Raw genomic sequence first — 22,087 nt, 5'->3', positions numbered from 1 at the left:
AATGGAAAATGAATATTATTTAATGTGTTGACTCATTTGTGTTGCTCAAAGGGGGTAGAAAGTATTCTGTTACTAAAGTCCATATTCCATACATCAGACTTTTTTCAAAAATCTCCTTATTTTTATAGAATAGATAGAAGGCATTTCTGGTCCCTCTCTGAAGTCCGCTTATGGAGTTTGGAGTAGGGCAATCTCTCATTCTGTCTTCCCTGTGGAGCTAAGATTGATACTTACCTGGCTTCTTCATGAATAAAAAACTTGCTTGAATTCACAAAGCCACACAGCAGAGAATCATTGAATGTGTCTCCCAATGTAAGGAACACAAGTGAGACTACCACCTCTGCTCACTAAAGTTTTTGTCAAGGTATCTCTAGGGAGAGAAGTTGAAGTGTTAGATAATTATGTAGAAGGGAGAAAATCTGAGTTTGTTTCCTAGCTGATTCTTTATGGAAAACAATTTTCCTTATTATCTATGACTATCCCTTGACAGCATATCCCTTGAGCTAGTATATTCTCACCAATGTGTCCTAAGGGAAAGACATTAAAGTGGTACCAGTGAGAATGATTAGACCAACTGATATTAGTTCTCAATTGACCAAGGGAACCTTATCATGTACGAGAAGGTAATAGAAGGATTTCCAAATGTCCAAGCTAAATAAGAATTTTTTCCAAATAATCAACCTCATTAATTTGTGTAAAGTAACAAAATAGACTGAACAAGAATGCTTTTCTGTGATTTAAATGTAAAAGCCTTAATGTAAGAACTTTTGGACATTTTCTTTAAGTCTAAAAGTCTTTGTTTCCTCATTTCTGATTTTTTGATATATTATGGAAAGTTGAAACTTTTAGGATTTAACATCTGGGGAAGTCAAATATTGTTATTGTAACTGAAGTGTAGACTTAATATTGGAAAGATTAGTAATCATATGAAGATAAACATCTGCCCATAAAAGAGTGAGGCCAGAGGAAAAATTCTAGTTCTAAAGGAATCTTGAACCAAAAGAGACAAACTACTTATTGGATGTGGAGATTTTAGCTTTGGGAGCAGAACTCAGCATGTATTCCTATATTAAATAGAGAAAAGAAATCCCTGCAGAATCAAAGAATTTCAGATTTGGAAGAGATCTTAATTTCTATTTAATACTATCCTCATCTGAAGTTATGATGGCATAGGAAAGGCCAAAGGATAAAGGAAGTCAATAAAATGGTTCAGACAACAAGAGAGATAAGGTTAAAGTTGATACCCTTTAGAGTCAGATACTAAGCAGAGACATCTATGCTTGAGTGCCCTGTGAATATCATAGTGTTCCTAAAATAGAAATGATTAAACTTAATACCTCTCAAGTGTCTGTACTATTTCTAAGACAGACTCAAGCTCTTATCAACCTGAAAAGGAAGTAGCTTTTATACTCTTTAAATGTCTGCCCCTCAACGTTTGTTTTTGGCTATTTCTTCAGGAGGTGATCCATGTATTCTTTCAATTTCTATTTTATCTCTGGTTCTATAATATTAAAGAGTTTTCCTTAATAATTTATCGAAAGATCATGTTCAGGCTTTTTTGGGAGTCGGGGATGGGGGGAGGTGGTTTTCAGGAAGCCAAATTGTTTTAAGATTATTTCTTATTTTTTTCTAATGAGATATTTCACATTGTCTTCCTTTTTTATTATTTTGGTTTTTGTTATATTGTTTTTTGATGTCTCATACTTACTAGGTTTTACTTGTTCAATTCTGTTTTTTTAGTAATTATTTTCTTTAATGAGATTTTGTCCCTCATTTTCCATTTGGTCAATTCTACTTTTTAAAAAGTTCTTTTCTTCAGTGAATTTTTGTAAATCAATTTCCAATTGACCAATTCTTCATTGCAAGTCACTTTTTTCCTTACTGGATTTTTGTACTGTTCCTTCCCTCCTCCCTTCTCCTTCCCCCTCTCCTCTCTCCCCCTCTCCCTCCTAACTATATAAACTGCTTCTAATTGCCATAATAATAAACAAATTCTTGTGAGTTATAAGTATCCTCCCATATAGGAATATAAACACATAAACCTTATTAAGTCCCTTGTAATATCCCTTTCCTGATTGCCTCCTTATGCATATCTTGAGATCCACCTATCCCCCTGAAGAATTATACTCAATTTTGTGGGTAGATGATTCTTGGTTGTAGTCCTAGCTATATTGCTCTCTAGAATATCATATTCCAAATCCTCTCAATCTTTAATGTAGAAGTTACTAAATTTTGTGTCATCCTTACTGTGTCTGGATTGTATTAATTGTTTCTTTCTGGATGCTTGCAATATTTTCTTCTTGACCTGGAAGTTTTGGTATTTGGTTGTAATATTCCTGGGAGATTTCATCTTGGAATATCTTTTAAGAGGTGATTGGTAGATTCTTTCAATTTCGACTTTCTAAAGTAGGCCTTTCTAAAATCAAAGTGTTTATCATTTTTTATAGAACAGTAATATTCTGTTACCTTCATATACCATAACTTATTCAGCCATTCCCCAATTAATGGGCATCTACTCATTTTGCAATTCCTTGACACCACAAAGACAGGCTCTTTTTTTTGTAAATGGCTTTCAAAAACTAATTGGAAACTAAATAATCTGATCCTAAAGAATGAGTGAATAAAACAACAAATCATAGACACAATTGATAATTTCATCTAAGAGAATGATTATAATGAGACAACATACCAAAATTTATGGGATGCAGCCAAAGCAGTTCTTAGAGGAAGCTTTATATCTCTAGATACTTGCATAAAAAAGAAAAAGAGAAGATCAATGAATTGAGCATGCAATTTAAAAAGCTAGGAAAAAAAACAACAAATTAAAAACCCTCAAATACCAATATTGGAATTCTGAAAATAAAAGTGGAGATTAATAAATAAAATTTAAAGTAAAAAAATCTATTGAACTAATAAACAAATCTAAGAATTGGTTTTCTGAAAAACCCAACAAAATAGATAAACCTATAGCTAATTTGAAAAGGAAAAGGAAAAAGGAAAGAAGAAAATCAAATTGTTAATATCAAAAATTAAAAAGATGAATTTTCCACCATTGAAGAAGAAATTAAAGCAATAATTAGGAGTTGTGTTGCTCAACTGCATACCAATAAATCTGTTAATCTAAGTGAAATAGATGAATACTTACAAAAATATAGATTGCCTAGATTAATAGACAAGGAAGTAAATTATTTAAATAGTCCCATTTTATTATTTTTTCATATAATTGGTTTATTTTGTCATCTTATACAATTTATTTTATACACTTAAAAATTATTCTGAGAAGGGATCTACAGGCTTCACTAGCTTTTCAAAGGGGTTCATGACACAAAAAAATTTCTAAAAATCTTTATTCTAATTAACTTTACTATTACTGTGACATTCAGAAATATTTTCTTTTATTGAAGTATGTAGGAAGCATATGGAATATGTAGGATATGGAAAAGTAAAGGGGAAGTAGACTTTTCTCTCTTTCTATCAATTCTTTGTTGCCTGAGCTGTCAATAAGGATCAGGAGTGATAATAATGGTATTGATTTATTATAAATTTCTCATTAGATTGTAAGCTCCTGAAGAACAGGAACTTTCTTTTCTCTTAATCTTAGCAAGTCCCAGTGCTTAACAAATTTATGGAATACTAAACAGTCCCATTTTAGAAAAAGAAATTGAACAAGCTATTAATCAACTCTAGAAGAAAAAATCTCCAGGGCCAGGTGGATTTACATGTGAATTCTAATAAACATTTAAAGAATTAATTCAAAATACTATGCAAACTATTTGGAAAAATAGAGAAAGAAGGAATCCTTTTTATGACCCACTCATTCTTTTTATAGTGCTGACCTAAAACCTAAGCCATATAGAGTCAAAAAGGAGAAATGAAATTATAGACCAATTTTCCTAATGAATATTGATACAAAAATCTTAAATAAAATATTAGTAAAAAGATTGTAACAAGTTATCCCCAGGATAATGACCAAGTAAGATTTATGCCAGGAATGCAGAGCTAGTTCAAAATTAGGAAAACTATTAGCATAATTGACTGTATCAATAACCAAATCAACAAAAATCATATGATTATCTCAATAGAAAAGTCATTTGACAAAATCCAACGTTCATTCCTATTCAAAACACTAAAGAACATTGGAATTAATGAAGTTTTCCTTAAAATGATCAGTAGCATCTATTTAAAACCATCAGCAAGCATAATATTTAATGACAATAAATTAAAACCATCATCAGTAAGACCATGGATGAAACAAGGTTGCTCACTATCACCACTACTATTCAATATTGTATTAGAAATGTTAGCTTTGGCCATAAGAAAAGAAAAAGAAATTTAAAAATTAAAGTAGGTAATGAGGAAACCAAATTACCAAATTGAGGAAAACAAACCAAACTCTTTTCAGATGATATGATGGCATGCTTAGAGAATCATCTAAAAAACTATTAGAAACAATTCACAACTTTAGCAAAGTTGCAGAATACAAAATAAATCAACATTTTATATATTACCAACAAAGTCTAGTGGCAAGAGACACAAAGCGAAATTCCATTTAAAATAATTATAGATAATATAAAATATTTGGTAGTCTATCTATCAAGACAAAGTCAGGAACTATATGAACAAGTTATAAAACATTTTCCATACAAATAAGGTCAGATCTAATAAATTGGAACAATATCAAGTGTTCATGAGTAAGCTGAGCTAATATAATAAAAATGACAATACTATCTAAATTAATCTACTTATTCTTTGTCATATCAATCAGACACCAAGAAATTATTTTACATAGCTAGAAAAATAATTATAAAGTTCATTTGGAAAAACAAAAAGTCAAGAATTTCAAGGGAATTAATAAAAAAAATGCAAATGGAAGTCACCTAGTTATAACTGACTTATAAAGCAATAGTCATCAAAATCATTTGATATTGGCTAAGAAATAATCAGTGGAATAGGTTATGTTCATAAGACACAATAGTCAATGATTATAGTAATCTAGTCTTTGATAAACCCAAAGTTTCTGGGATAAGCACTCAAATTTGACAAAAGTTGCTGAGAAAATTAGAAATTAGTATGACAGAAACTACACATTGACCCACACCTAACACTCTGTACCAAGATAAGGTTGAAATGGGTTCATGATCTAGTCATAAAGAATGTTATTATAAGCAAATAAGAACAAAGCATAGTCTAGCTCTCAGATCTTTGGAGAAGGAAGGAATTTGTGGCCAAAGAAGAACCAGAGTACATTATGGAGTGCAAAATGGATAATTTTGATTATGTTAAGTTAAAAAAGTTTTTGTACAAAACAAAACCAATGCAGACAAGATTTGAAGGGAAGCAATAAAATGGGACAAAAATTCTACATCCAAGGATTTGGATAAAGACCTCATTTCTAAAATATATAGAGAATTGATTTGAATCTATAAGAATTCAAGGTATTCTCCAATGTAAATTGGTCAAAGAATATGAACAGACAGGGGGCAGCTAGGTGGTGCAGAGGATAGAGCACTACCCCTGAATTCAGGAGGACAGGAGTTCAAATCTGGTCTCAGACACTTAACATTTCTTAGCTGTGTGAGGCTGGGCAAGTCATCTAACCCCAGCCTCAAGAAAAAAAAAAAAAAGAATATGAGCAGACAATTTTCAGATGAAGAAACTGAAACCATGTCTAGTCACATGAAAAAGCATTTTACATCACTACTGATCAGAGAAGTACAAATCAAGATTGCAACTTGATGAAAGATTGGCAACTCTAAGATATCACTATACATCTCTCAGACTAACCAAAATGATAGGAAAAGATAATGACAAATGTTGGAGGGGATGTGGGAAAACTGAGACACTAATACAATAAGCAGGGTAATTTCAGAGAATCCTGGAGAGACTTACGTGTACTGGTGCTAAGTGAAGTGAGCAGAACCAGGAGATAAATGTACAATGTTGTACAGTAACAAAAAGATTATGTGATGACCAACTGTGGTGGACTTGGCTTTTTTCAACACTGAAGTGATTCAGGCCAATCCAATCTACACCTGAAGAGAGGATTTGTAGGGACTGAGTGTAGATCACAACACAGCATTTTCACTCTTTTTGTTGTTATTTACTTGCATTTTGTTTTCCTTCTCATTGTTTTCTTTTTGATCTGATTTTTCTTATGCCTATTTGCTATTGCCATTTGGCCTATTTTGCTTTTTAAGGCATTTTGCTCATTAATTTTTTGTATTTCCTTTTGCACAACTCTCAATTCTCTTCCCAATTTTTCCTCTACCTCTCTTACTTTTCAAAATCTTTTTGAGCTTTTTCATGTTTTGAGCCTAATTCTTATTTTTCTTGTAGCCTTTGGATATAGGAGCTTTGACCTTGCTATCTTCTTATGATTGTATTTTTGGATTTTCCTTGTCACTATATTAACTTTCTATGGTCACAATCTTTGTTTTAGTTGTTTGCTCATTTATCTAACCTTTTAATTGGCTTTTTATTTTTTGTTAAAGTAGGGCTCTGGTTTCAGGGTAGAGTATGCACTATCCCAACATGTTTTTAGGGTTACTTCTGAGGACCTGACCACAAGTACTCTTTCCTACTCTGGAGCTGTGAGAAGTGTTCCTGCTCCACTATGGCTGTAAGTTTTAGTGTGATAAAGCAACAGAGTTTTTCCTCAGCATTAATAAAGAGACTTCTTATGAGCTGAGGCCTATAGAAGTTTCAGCTGCTGTCACTGTCTATGCCCAATCGTGATTTGCTGATTTTTCAAGGCTTTCTCACACTACTGATGGACCTTTCCTGCTGACCTTCAAGTTGTCTTTGATGTCTTTGGGTTACACAAATAGTGACTTAGGTCATATTTAAACTCAGGCATTCCTGAATTTATGCACCATTTATCTACTCATATCCATATATAGTAGATGTTTAATAAATATTTGTTGAATTATATTATTGTAGTCTTGGTATCTCACTAAAAGGTCAGCAGCTTGCCGAGTTATTTCATGGGAGCTTAGATTTCTAAATTTAGAAAGCATCTCAGAGAACAAGTAGTCCAATTTATATCTCAAGAGGAATTCATTCTATGACATCCTCTTCATAGTCATTCTACCTCTACTTTAGCAACCCTTAGGAAAAGGAGACCCATTTTCTTGAAAGCTATCATTTCATATCTGGATAGATTAAATTCTGAAGAACTACATCCCCATAATTAATAGCGCAAGGATATGTATAAAGGAGGAGTATTATAATATCAATGGATTGATTGAATTATTATTACTCCTAAGTATTTACTATGTTTCAATTTTGAGCTGGAGAGTTAAGAACTATTTTTACCATTTAAATGGTTTGTTGCTTTTAAGGAAAGATGATATATTATGCCTTGGATAACTGAGAAAGAGACAGCATTTTTTTTTTTTTACAAAAATGAATAACAAATAACAAATGTTGCAGGATAAATATTTTTAAATTCCTTTATTTAAATATCTTAAAATACATTAAAAACCAAGATAAAATCTGGGATATTAAAATATATTTCCCAGGGGACTTAAAGCTGGGAACTTCATGAACTTAGATTTAAATGGTAATTAACATATCTTTCTGGGGGAAAAAGTGAATAATAAAGCCACAGCAACAATAAAAACAAAGTCTCTTCTCTCTTCTTTCCCAGTTTGGATCAGTGAGCTTCTGCAAAAGACACTTGGCACACTTGACCTGCAACAAGAAGAGTTGATGCTTTCTTCTCCCTTGTTTAAAGTTATTCCTGTTGCTCTTTGGAGAAGGTGCCCTAGCTACAGTGGTCCCTGTTTCTCCTCCTGACCCACCACTGTTGTAGTTCACTCTCAACAAGGAGTAAGTCACCACTGTAGATGTTTAATGTTATCTCTTTTAATAAACTGATTGCAACAACAACAAAAAAAAAAGTTCCTCATCATATCAGTTATTTGCTAATTCATCATTTAGCCAATAACTCACTCTTTGCATCCAAATGCAATTATCTACATGCTGGGTTACTGTAGCCTCCTATTGTTCAAGAAACTCTTTAGAGATTTCTATTGGTCAATCATCCAATGGCTTTTCTCTTTCTATTCTTCCTAAAGTAATTTGTTATGTGGACATTTATAACCTCTGGGAAATTCAAGTTTGTTTTCTTCTCATATCCTTAAGGAATATTTATGTTCTGAGTTTAGTTATTTTGTTCATTGCAGTCTTTTGAACATTTCTGTTATTTCTGTTATAATTATTGATGATGTGATAGAAGAGCAATTTCTAGTAACAAATTATGTGATTGAGCTTCAGCACCAAATGAGGAGATTGAGGTTGGCACCAAACATTGGGGTTTGATCATGTGAAGAATTCAACAATGGCCATTCTCTTTGGCAAAAGATAGATTTATTTAGCAGAAATTACAGGCAAAATGAAGAGATACAATAGTTAGCAAGGAAAAGGATTTTAATAATTAATGATGGAAAAGACTAGTTCCCTAATGGAAATTATATATAGTCAGGGAAAAAGGGAACACTTCTTGAGATTGGACTATGCCCTTAGCGACCAGGTAATTTAACACCCTAAAAGAGTTTGTTAGCTCTAAGGAGAAAGAGGCCATGAGGCAGAGTGTCATGGTATAATATAACCAAAAGGGGTTCAGCACAGACAGATTTATTTATAGGGGAAAGTTAATCTCAGAGGCTTGACAGAGAAAAGTAAAGCTACCTGTGACTTCCATAGAGGGTGGGACTATGAGGCCAAACTGATCACCATAAATAAATACTCTTTCCTGCTTGCCTCAAGAAGCAATTCCATCAATACTTTAATCTTCCTCTGTCCATGGAAGCCAACTGCTGAGGACCTTATCACTAATGCTACATTATTTTAATTACATTTAATCTAAACTTGTCCGGATCCCTAGATTTTCATTAACATTATACCTTTACCCAACTGGCTCCTGAAGGTGTTGAGCAAACTTATGACTTCAGGTGTAGAGAATAAAATTCAGCACAGGAAACTGATACACTCCCTCTCCCCTTTCAATCAAGGGGATAATTTATTAGCAGAGATAAGTATGACTGTTAACAAGATGGATCAGATTGGCCTTCTCTCTAAGTCACTGATTCCAATTGACTTGTCATTAACCCCAAAGAGTCTTTTTATTGAGATGAAGGAAAGGAATTCTAGATAGTTAGGGAACATCACAATTGGCTTTAGGTGGAAAAGGATTGACATACCATGTCCCTCTGACAATTAAGAAACAAGTAAATATTTCCCAGGCTAGAAACATGAGCTATATAGCACTATTCTCTTTCAACCATGCTGTTAAGACAGTTGAAACCAGAATGGAGTGCATTTTTTGAAAAGGATGAGTTCAAACAGATACAGATAATTCTAAAAATCAATGCCACATAAATATAAATTACATTAAAAATCAATATAGTAGAAATCAAAGGTAACGTTAATTTTTATGGCTTACATAAGCCAATAAAAACCCTTCCTGAAAATTTCACAGATTCATAGCTAAAAAGAACTTAGATGTAATATAATTCAGCTCCCTTGTTTTAAATTGGGAAATCAAAGGCAGAAGTTTTATTGTGACACTTCTAAGTCCATAAGGTAGTAGTACAAAAATGCAAATCTATAGCAGGTCTTCTTCCTCCAGATCCTGTTTTCCTTCATTGATTAACTGTCTACATTCTTTTTAGCTTTCTGGATTCTAAATCCCAGAGTCCCTGAAGGTTCTCATAGCCACCATCTATAAAACAGGTGTCTGTTGGCATTGAGGAGATGGTATTGAGGAGAACCAATTTAATTTAAAGGATAATAACAGGCTGATGGACTTTATCTTCATAAATTTTAGAGCTCTAAAATTTTCTTTCAGTCAGCAAAAGCATAGAGAGGAAAACAGTTACATAACTATATCAGTCCATTAATCAAAAGATCTAAGCTTCTATTAGTTTGGAAAACTTCTTTGGATCACATATTATCAGGTACTTGAGTATATACATTATAAGGAGTGTTTAAGGTACATAAATGGTTTTCCCTGGGTCACAGATATAGTAAGAGTCAAAGGTAGAATTTGAAACTATGTATTTCTGAACTTAAGATCAATACAGTAATCAACATGACAGGCTATTGCCTATGCAGAGATCTTGATAAGAAAATGAAAATCTGTGTGATAAAAATCCTATTCATTGCTAGACAGATCCATGAATACTTATTCTATTGAGGGGCATTTTTTTTAAGCACCCATGTTCTCCCAAACTCTTATTTAATTTCTAGGAGCTAGCTCAAAAATAATATTTTGTCTAACAGTCCCCATCTTTCTCTATAAAATTAAAGCCATAGCACAGTCTTTTTGAACACCGCTTTCAAATAGACTTAACAAGCCTTCTGAGCCAAATCATCATTCTTTTTCTCTTCTTTTGTGAATCTTCATCCCTGATCAAGTTTGGTATATGGATGTTGTCTTGCACCAGAGGGAGTGACAGGTGGAAAGAATGACTATTGATGTCATATTAGGGTATTGTCAAGAAAGCATCCTGATTTATCAACTCTTAATCTGTAATTGGTGATTCAGCAATTCTTTATCTCAAGTAACCTTCTGGCAAAAGGCATGAGCTACCCTTTCCCGGATCTGTTTGGTCTTCACACCATAGATGATGGGATTGAGCATGGGAGGCACCAAAAGGTAAAGATTTGCTAGCATTATGTGGACCACCTTAGGAACCTGCTGACCAAAGCGATGGGTAAGAAATGTAAAGAGGGCAGGAATATAAAAGGTCAAGATGACACAAATATGGGAGGCACATGTGCCAAATGCTTTAATCCTAGCTTCCCCCGATGGCAAACGTAACACAGCTTGCAGGATCATAATATAAGACACAGCAATGATAATGATGTCAAAACCAACCACAGAGAAGGCCACAAAAAGACCATATCTACGGTTTGCTCTGGTATCAGCACATACAAGTTTCAGTACAGCCATATGCTCACAGTATGACTGGGGGATGATTCTATTGGAGCAAAAGGGCTTCCAGGTGACCATAAAACAGAAGGGACTCACCCACAACACAGCTCTTACCATCACTGCCACACCTAGTTTGACCACCACTGAGGTAGATAAAATAGTTGAATGGTGCAGAGGGAAACAGATGGCCACATAACGATCCAGGGCCATTGCCATGAGAACACCTGACTCCACAGAAGAGAAAGCATGAATGAAAAAGACTTGTGTGAGGCAGGCATGATATTCAATCTCACATGAACCAAACCAGAAGATTCCCAGCATTTTTGGAAGGGTGGAGGAGGACAAAACTAAGTCAGTAAAAGCCAGCATGGCCAGAAAGACAAACATTGGTTCATGGAGAGTATGGTCAATACGTACTACGTGGAGAATGGTAATATTTCCCATCAGAGCCAACATATACATGGCACAAAATGGGAAAGCAATCCAGAATTGAGATTTCTCCAATCCTGGTATTCCAAGTAGGATAAAGGATGTAGGATGGAAAGATTTGTTTCCAGAAGATGACATGATGTGATCCTTATTGCAAGTCATATTTAGCAAAGGACCCTTGCTGCCAAAAACAAAATAAAATATTAGTTTAGCATTACAATAAAGAATAAAATAGTTTCTCTATGAATAATTTATAAGCTGTAACCAGGAAATACAGTGACCAGGAAATCGATTTTAAATTTTTTTTTAAATAAAAATGATAACACAAAGTATGCCTATTTTATAACTTTATCAAGGAATATCTTTCAACTGGTGACATAATCAATATGATAATAAAAGTTAATACTTTGCAAATTTTAAAACAATATGACATCTACTATAACCATTGTTGAAATGTTAAATTTAATTCTTTCATCTTGAATCTCAAAAATCTTCAAAGTTAGTGGCAGCTAGATAGTGCAATGATAGAGTACTGACCCTGGAGGGAGAAGGACCTGAGTTCAAATCCTGCCTTAGACACTTAACATTTACTAGTTGTATGATCCTAGGTAAGTCACCAACCGTAATTTTCTCACAAAAAGAGGCAAAAAAAGATTTAAAAAGTCATCATAGTTGAATCAGTAAAAGGAGAAATGCAACGTAACACCAGCAATCACTATAAAACTATTCCACATACTTTTTTCTGGCTCCAACCAATTATTTGAGGATCTTTTTCAATACCTCCTTTTCACACCTTTTCTTTTGTTTGTCTACACCTGTGCATTACTTTCATCATCATTGAAAAGATGAGTGAGAAAGACAGGATATAAGCTATTAAAAACAGTTACTGGTTATTCTAGGAGCATAATGCAGAATAAATCAGAATGGGGTACAAAGTGGAATATACAAGTTATTTCCCAACTACATATTGAATGTCCTTTTTTACCCTGAGATTTAACTCTCTCCTTTTGAATGCAAGTTCTTGTTTGATAAACATGTCTACATTTTGTTGGTTTTCAATCTGAAGGATTTTTCTCTTCACAGGATGATTCCTAGCATGTTGGGAACATTACTGGTAAAGAATGACAAATATAAAGAGTAGAAAGAAGAGTGAATAAATAGAACTGATATAGAATGAATTAAGCCAAGCCATAAAACCATATACACACTGACTCTAGCAATATAAATGTTAAGAACAATGAATTACAAATGAATGTTGCAAAATGACAAAATATGATTATGGTGCCAGTGAAGTACTATTGATTACCATGGATCTTCCCTTATTCAAACTTATAATTAGATTGTAAGCCCCTTAAATATAAGGACTCCAGAGCATAACCCAGTGATTGGAATATTGTAGAGACTAAATAAATGTTTATTGACTAACTGACCTGTCTGAAACTAAGTTATCAAATCACATATTTTATTATCAAAAGTATCTTAACTAGGCATCAAGTACAACACATACCAGAGCAGTAATCTCTGCTACAACATATCCAACTGGTTATTATCAAATTTGCACTTTACATCTTGATAGGAGGCAGAGAAATCCTTTTCAAAGATGGTTCATTTCAATTCTGGATAGGTCCCCTCTGCTCCAGTATCAAGCAGTTTGGAACAGTGGAAAGACCATTGTTCTCTGTTTCTAGTGTGACAGTACTTAGGTTCAAGTACTGCCTGTACATCATACTTCCTCTGTGACTTTTAACTCTGAACTTCAGTTCCCTTGATGGTAAAAATGAATGCATTGCATTAGATTATCTCAGGTATCCTTCAAGTTCTAGATCTATAATCCTAAGCATAAAATTTGACTCTTTTGTTAAAATAAATTTTATTGTTCTTTTCTGTTACATATAAAATTCCCATTTTAAGTCCCTTCCCAGAGAACAATAATGTATATTTAAAGAAAACAAAGAGATAGAAAAAAATAATAAAAAATGATCAATACATAAAAAAATATGACATGTGACATATGACTAAACTCCCACCTTTGCAAATAGGTGGAAAAGGGAAGGAGAACATCTTTTCATACCTCTTTTTTTGGTACCATATAGTACTTTATAATTATACAAGATTCATTTTAATTGTTTTATGATTATTGCTCTTAATATTTATATTTGTCATTGTGCATATGTTTGTGAATTACCTTACTTCACTTTATATCAGTTGATGCAAATCTATCCATTCTTCTTTATGTTCTTCATGTTATTCAGTTGGCACAGAACTATAACTATCCCTTACATATCTAGCCATTTCCCATATGATAGACATCCATTTTGGTCCCAGTTCTTGATTACTACAAAATTATAGTTACAATTTTTTAATGTATGGACAATTTCATCTTATCAATGACATTTTTAAAATACATCTTATAATAGAATATCTGGGTCCAAAAGGCATTGCATTTATATAATTCTAACTTGTTTCCCAAAAACTTTCTTTCAAAAAAATGGCTTATTCTTAATTCTACCCAAAACAGACTATTTTGATTATTTCCTAAACATCTCTCTACATTGATTATCCTTATGCTTTGTCATCTTAACAAGTTTGCAGGATGTGCTAAGAAATGTCTATTCAAATCCAATAGATAGGTAAGGCTTTGTTTTCATGCTTAGGGTCATTAAAGAGCTCAAAGTGGGACTTTTTGAGCATAAAAGAGACTTTTAAAAAAACATGTAAACTACCCCTCATTTGATGTGTGAGGAAAATGGTAGGTACAAGGAAATAAAATGACTTTATACTATAGAGCTCAATTCTCCCATTTGATTTTGAGGGAACTAAGGCTGAAAGAGATTCTGACTTTCTCAGAATTAAAATTTAAACTCAGATTTTCCTAACTCCATATGTACTTTCTAGTCCCCATACCGCTAATCTTTCTTGTCTAAGATTAAGTAACTAATAAGTGGCAGAGCCAGGATTTAAAGTATAACTTTGTGCTATTTTCCAAATTTGTTTTTGTTTCACAAGAGAACTCAAGTTTTCCTTTTTTCTAGAATATTAATTGTCCAGAAAACTTTTTCTACTATATTATTTTCATGAGTATGTTCCTGAATAATTCAGCTCTATGATTAATGAATATATTGAGTAAAACCAATCACAGAATCATATAACTTTAGAATTGAAATGACTTCAGGTGTTAATTTATTTTATCCAATAGGTAAGCAAACATTACCCATAGCATATCTGCAAAGTGGTTATCATCTCATTTTTTAAAAAAATTATTTATGTTGATGTGTGAGGCATAGAGCTGGACTCCGGGGACAAAATGATAACAATAAAACAAATTTCATTCTCTTGTGCCAAATGAGTAAATATCTCAGTCTATTCTCTCAGCAAATCCTTATGGCATCCCAATAAATTGGCTAAAGATAATATTAATGTCCTCATTATTTAACATGGGGAAACTAAAACTAAGTAATTTACTCAGAGAAAATGATACTGAAACATCAGTTTTATTGCCTGTTAGTCTCAGTACAACATATTGCCTCTAGTATAGATCCCAGATCTAATCCCTGGAGAAAAAAAAAATTCACATTTATTTCCTCAAGGTCAGGTACCTTATGAGAATCTCTCCAGGAATCTTAACTCTGTTCTTTTAGTGAAGCCCTGATTAAATTCTTTGATGTACCTACTCATTCTGTAATAATAATAATAATAATATAAAAAAGAATTGTATATTTTTGAACTTTCAGCCTCACCTGTCAGATTACCAATTCCCAGTTACCAATTCTTATATCTTAACATCTTTCTGTCACCCCAGATTTATTCCTAGATGTAAATCCTGAAAATTCACAGATTCTTCTTTTTTCTTTTTCCTTAAATTATTTCTCACTAGATAACTGATGGTGGAGTCAACAGAACCTACCTGGATCAATGCAGTCATTTCAATAAAATGTTAACATCACCCTTCTATATTTCCTATCTAACAATCTGCCCTGGAAATGTACATAACATGTACTACCTAAGAATTTTCTGCAGTCATAATCCAACCTCTGAACTTTTTTTTTTTTTTTTTGCCTTTTTTATACTTAGATTTAGCATTTAAAAAAAGATATGTTGAACAAATTCATGCCAAAATGACCAGTGTGTAACTATGTATAGTTCCAGACATCTTATCAATCATAGCTTCACAGAATTTAAGAATTAGAAGGAAATTTTAAGGCATTCTACTGTAGTATTCTTTTTTTATGGATAAGGTAATTGTAGCTAGAGATGGGAAGGAAACAAGTTGAAGCTAATTACTAAATAAATGGTAGAGTTCAAACTAGAACACCTATGTGTGCAGGAGATAAACACAAAATAACATTATTAATGCTCAATTAAAATCATATTATGAAAGTCCAGGATCTAGATAATGGAACCAGCATATAATATCAGAAGAACATGAAGACATTAAATATGAAATAAAAAACCTATAATGAAAGGACAGAATAAGCCAGATTGATTAAAAAAAAAAAAAAAGTGCTGAAAAAAGCTAAGTGTATAAATAAAGATGAGGAGACAGATGTAGTGTCCAAATGAAATAAGCAGAACTTTGCAGCTGTTGTATGTGAAAGATAGGTGAAAAAAACAATATAGTCAAAGATAAGTGCAATCATAAATAAGGCAAACCAGGACAATACTCATATCATCATAGTAAGAAAAGATTGAGGGGGGGAAAGTAGGTATAGAAAGGGAAAGATTATGGATCCACACTTAACACCATATACCAAGATAAGATCAAAATGGGTCCATGATTTAGACATAAAGAATGAGATCATAAATAGATTAGAGGAACAGAGGATAGTCTAACCTCTCAGACCTGTGGAAGAGGAAGAAATTTATGACTAGAGAAGAACTAGAGATCATTATTGATCACAAAATAGAAGATTTTGATTACATCAAACTAAAAAGTTTCTGTACAAACAAAACTAATGCAAACAAGATTAGAAGGGAAGGAACAAATTGGGAAAATATGTTTACAGTTAAAGGTTCTGATAAAGGTCTCATTTCCAAAATATATAGAGAATTGATCCTAATTTATAAAAAAATCAAACCATTCTTCAATTGATAAATGGTCAAAGGATATGAATAGACAATTCTCAGATGATGAAATTGAAACTATTTCCACTCATATGAAAGAGTGTTCCACAGAAATTCAAATTAAGACAACTCTGAGATACCACTACACACCTGTCAGATTGGCTAAGATGTCAGGAACAAATAATGATGAATGTTGGAGGGGATGTGGGAAAACTGGGACACTAATACATTGTTGGTGGAGTTGTGAAAGAATCCAGCCATTCTGGAGAGCAATTTGGAACTATGCCCCAAAAGTTATCAAACTGTGCATACCCTTTGATCCAACAGTGCTACTACTAAAGAAATACTAAAGAGGGGAAAGGGACCTGTGTGTGCCAAAATGTTTGTGGCAGCTCTTTTCGTAGTGGCTAGAAACTGGAAGATGAATGGATGTCCATCAATTGGAGAATAGTTGGGTAAATTATGGTATATGAATGTTATGGAATATTATTGCTCTGTAAGAAATGACCAACAGGATGAATTTAGAAATCAGAAAGGTTTGGAGAGACTTACATCAACTGATGCTGAATGAAATGAGCAGAACCAGAAGATCACTATACACTTCAACAACGATACTGTATGAAGGTGTATTCTGATGGAAGTGGATTATCTTCAACATAAAGAAGATCCAACTCACTTCCAGCTGATCAATGATGGACAGAAACAACTACACCCAGAGAAGGAACACTGGGAAGTGAATGTAAAATATTAGCACTACTGTCTATCTACCCAGGTTACTTATACCTTTGGAATCCAATACTTAATATGCAACAAGAAAATTGGATTTACACACATATATTATATCTAGGTTATGCTGTAACACATGTAAAATGTATGAGATTGCCTGTCATCTAGGGGAGGGAGTAGAGGGAGGGAGGGGAAAATCTGGAAAAATGAATACAAAGGATAATATTATATATACTGTCAAAAAATGTATAATTATAAAATTAATAAAAAAAAAGGGGGGGGAGATTATGTGCCCTACTTTAGATATGTAGAATTTAAGGTCCAAATAGGAAATCCAGGTAAAGGTGTGTAAAGGAAGTTAAAGATGAAAATTTGGAAGTCATAATGCTTTTAAGAAGACTAGCAAGAATTAGAAAATTTTATATAAACATGGTAGATGGAGGGGCAAATGAAGTTACAAAGAGAGTGCATAGAAATTGTAAAAACAGGAGATATATGAGGACAAACTGAGGGAGAATCCCCATATGAAAAAATCATGAAAAGTATGAAGAGATAAGAGAAAGCCTGAGAAAGAAGAATTAAATCATAGGAAGACACTGTAAACTAGTCTCTGTAATTGAGATGGGAGAGAATACAGTAGAAGTTACAAGAGTGTCAACAGAGAAGTCAAGAAGCAGGAGGATTTTTAAAAGTCCACCAGATTTACTGATGAAGCAGTCATTAGTGACCTAAAAGAGAAAAGTTCCAAGAAAATTCTGGTAACATAAAACAAATTACAACAGTAATGATAGAAATAATTAACACAAAGTTTCAGAAATCATCCTTATTTGATTGAATATAATGAACAGATAACAAAAGTGTGGAGGCATTCATTATAGAACACTTTAAAAAAGAAAATTAGAAGTAAAGAGGGATAGTACCTTGATTACCCAAAAGAATAAAGAGATTATTTTTGCTTTGTTTTGTTATATAAGGTTTTGTGAGACTTGAACAATTTTTTAAGGTGGAAAAGAAAGAACAAGTAGGTGAGGGTAATATTTCAAGTGAAAAGTGCAAATAACTCAGATTCAGGAGGAAATGAGAGGGATTAGCCTTAGTTATGATTAGAGACAACTTTTTAGTGACCAGAAAGGATAGTTTATTCATCAAGGAATATTTGAGGGATTGAAGTAGGAAAAGAAGATAATAAACTTGCTTAAATATTTCATAGTTTTACACACTAAAGATAATTCCTTCAAGTTAACCCTGACTACTTCTCTCCTGCCTGTTGCTATCCTGAACATACAGAAAGAGAACCATTATCATAGAAGAAGAAAAAAAAAGATTGACTGGGAAAGAGAAGACTGTAGTAGGTTACTTCTAATAGCCCTCATCAAATCCTTTCTATATCCAAAGGAGAAAATTACTCATCCACATTATCAAAGCCTCATAACACAAACTCTTAGGAAGGCCTTTCAGATATCTAACTACATGGATAGTCTACCCTGAAACAGTAACTTGAAATGAATTGTCAAACAATTTTCCCAAACTAAGTAAGCTTTTGTTGTTGAGTTTTTCATTTTTATATCTGACTCTGTCACCTCCTGTTTAGGGTTTTTCTTGGCAAAGATACTAAAGTGGTTTTCCATTTCCTTTTCCAATTCATTTTTATAGATAAAGAAATTAAGTCAAACAGGTTAAGGGACTTGACCAGGGTCACGCAGCTAGGATCTGAGGTCAGATTTTTTCCCCACTCTAGGCCCAGTACTACATTTACAGCCTATTTATATACCTAGCTACTGAGCCATAAGTCTAGAATTGCCCTAATCTACCCGTTTAGAAGCCCTATTTATGAAGAGAAAATTACTTTCATATGTTAGGCCAGATTTTTTTAATCACCACTTTTTTTTTTTAGAATAGATTTTTGTCACCACTTCTTTTTCTGATCTTTTCAGACTTGTTGCCAGACTTTTCAAAGGAAGAAGAGTAGAGAAGATGGAAATAGTCATATTTTTTGAGCCCTATTCCTCAACCTCTTTACAAGTTGCTAGATACAAGTGGTATGAAAAAGCCAAAAGGGACCTCTTCTTGTTTCCTCTTATTTATAAGACTCTCTCAGGATGCAGATAATCCAGTATTTAAGAGTCCTTGACTAGGAGCTGGGAAATGTAAAGCTGAATCCCAGATATACTATCTGCCAATTTGCACCCACAAGGACGTTGGTTTTCCCACTTGGTTTCCATTCCAGCCTAATCTCATTATTTCACTGTATAACCAATGAGTTAATACCTGCAAAATATATCCATTCACATTTACCTCTTGGTGATGATGTGAAGAGATTTCTGAGGATACCAATCTGAAGAGTTCAGTTTTCTAGAAATTCAAGCTTGTGTTTCTTGTGGTCGACACAGTAGATCAGTAAGGGAAGCACTGGAAAATGGAAAAGAAAATTATTTCTTCCATCTCTGTCCCTAGGCTTCTTCATAAATTCTTCTGTGGGCTTCAATTTCCCCTGTTAATCCTGCAATTGTCAGTCCAAAAGGAAGCAGGAACTTAAATTGTTTTGTTTCTTCCATCACTCAAGGAACAGAATATAATAAGACTTCTCAGTATGATACTGATTTTCTTAAAACTTAAAATTTAGCTTCCTTTTCATTACTGTTATCTGACTTTTAGATCAGATGCCATTTAGTAAACTCTAACAGAACTGTTTAGTTGGTTCTTGAAATAACTGTCTGTGCTGGCCAAACATAATTTCTTCAGAGAAAAAAGATGACTGCAAGGACTCTGAGGGATTGATATTAGTGGAAATAAATAGGATCATTTTATAGGATTCCATTAGATTCTTGTTCTTTTACACACTCACACACACACACACACACACACACACACACACACAACTCTTTAATCTCTCCATTCTAGTCTCATGTATATGCTCAGACTCTCAGAGAATTATGTATGCTTATATAACTGCATGTATGTAAATATGTTTGCCTGAAAGATGTGACTTTCTGTTGATCAGTGGTAAATAAGGATGTGTCAATGTGTATGCACAATAACTGTGAGTTAGATAATACAGATATTATAATTTTCAGTTTGTATATGAAAAGCTTAAAGAAGGTAGTTGACTTGCCTATGACTCATTATTTGTGAGAAAAAGGATTTCAATACATAATTTCCTAATTACAAGGCCTAAACTTCTATCTAATATTAAGCATAGCCTTTTATTTTTCTTAATTATTATGTCTAGTTCTGGTCATCATATTTTAAGAGAAGAATTGTCAAAGTTAACAATGGCAGGAAAATGAAACACAACTTAGAAATCATATGATAAGTTATATAACCTAAAGACATATGGACTGAGGAAGGGAAGATTCAGAAATAAAGATGAAATTTTTCTTCACATATCTGAAGGGTTGCTATATGGATGCTCCTAGGGAGAAAAAAATTACAGGTAACAAATAAATAAACTTTACTATCTTGGAGTATGGCCTAAGGGTAAAGAAGAACTTTAAAATGGTATATCTCAGGAAATTTCTATAGAGGGTAAAGAGTTTAATAAAATTATTTCTATGTTGATTCCGTCATTCAGAGTTTATGGTTCTATTATTAAAGAAACACTTCCCTTATTCAGAAGTAATATCCTAAAACTCCAATTAAGCAGAACATAGACAGAAAACAAGACAGAAACCAATGCATCTGGGAAGTGAAAAAAAAATGTTACAAAATTCCTGTGCCAAAACTTTTGAGTTCTGCATATAAGAGATCATTTCAGGTCCTCACTCAGAATCTGTTTACTCTTATTTTACACAAAATCTAATAAGCTTGGTTGCTTGGCTTCCATATGCATAGTAGATTGAAAGTAGCAAAACATAAGGCAATGGATATATGGAGTATTAACAAAATTTTGCAACCATGAGAAGTGACAAATGATAATGAGACAGTAGAAAGAAAAACATTTTAAAAACTTGTCCCCAAAATTCAGAAATGTTGGGAATCTAGAGTTGATTTACTCTAGGGGAAAATATATTACAGTAAGTGTGATTGATTAACTAAAGACAAAGTGTTTGCATAGTATTTTTCCTGAAAAAAATTCAAGAACCAATGTCTTTTAGTACCACAAAATGTTAGACTTAGAAGGAACCTTAATACTATCTTTGTCCTCATGTTTCAGACTTCACACACAGAAAAGTTAAATAAAGTGTTCTTGGCCCAGCAAGAATGGAGAAAAAGGGGAAGATACAAAGAGGAAGGAAGATGAGTTTTTATTCTGAAGTAAATCTTTTGAAAATGAGAAAGTAGGAGGCATTTAGTAAGCATTTACTAAATGTTTGCTGACCAACTGCCTGTGATTGACTTACTGGTAATTAACTATAAATTCATTCATCTGCTTAGATCTTTTCAAAAAAGACCTTCCTGCTTTTCTATAGGAAATCTCAGAATATGAGGTAAATATCTCTATAGTATACCTGTAGTTGGCCCTATACTTACCAGACTTCTGTGTGAGGGAGAAGCCGTCCTGTATTCATATCACCCCAGAGCAGAAAAGAGGTAGAAATTGCTCCCAATATAAGAACTTTATCCTTCTACAGGAGAGACCTTGCTTCTTTTTCTCCATGGCTCTTAGTGAAGAAACCTCAGGAGAGATGTTGAGGAATCCTTCTTTGGATAGGAGAGAGAAAATCTAAATGTATTTTCCAATCTGAAACTCACAGGAGAATTGCCTTCTGCATGTTGTTTCTTGCATGTCTCTTGGTACAGGATATGCCCTGCGTTATGTTGTAGGGAAAGGACACTATAGATTTACCAAAGACCAAAGCCCAAGTGGTGTTGGATCCTAATTGACAAATAAATAGAAAGGCCTAGATTCTATATTCAGACATGAGCTGTAAAAATTAAATAAGGAAGGGAGAAGGGAGGGAAGAAGTATCAGTTCTATAGGGCACTTGAATC

General features: G+C 33.3%; 2 protein-coding genes across 3 annotated transcripts in view; both read right to left on the bottom strand.

Annotated features, from left to right (window-relative positions):
- Nucleotides 1–21,792, bottom strand: part of LOC141559866 (olfactory receptor 51A7-like) — a 133,468-nt gene extending 111,676 nt beyond the window's left edge. For both annotated transcript variants that reach the window (XR_012487587.1, XM_074297523.1), the window contains exons 1-2: nucleotides 21,626–21,792; nucleotides 19,451–19,564 (exon numbers count right to left, since the gene is read on the bottom strand). The gene's annotated coding sequence lies outside the window, so the exon portion shown is untranslated. The remainder of the gene's footprint in view (nucleotides 1–19,450; nucleotides 19,565–21,625) is intronic.
- Nucleotides 10,562–11,506, bottom strand: LOC141559862 (olfactory receptor 52R1-like). The gene has a single exon (XM_074297520.1). It carries the CDS (start codon nucleotides 11,504–11,506, stop codon nucleotides 10,562–10,564), a length of 945 nt encoding a protein of 314 aa, XP_074153621.1.
- Nucleotides 21,793–22,087: the final 295 nt, after the last annotated feature.

The sequence above is a fragment of the Sminthopsis crassicaudata genome, chromosome 3, assembly GCF_048593235.1.
Source record: "Sminthopsis crassicaudata isolate SCR6 chromosome 3, ASM4859323v1, whole genome shotgun sequence".
Taxonomy (NCBI): domain Eukaryota; kingdom Metazoa; phylum Chordata; class Mammalia; order Dasyuromorphia; family Dasyuridae; genus Sminthopsis; species Sminthopsis crassicaudata.
Note: the sequence above shows the minus strand (reverse complement) of the source record. Positions and strands in the feature narration are given on the sequence as shown.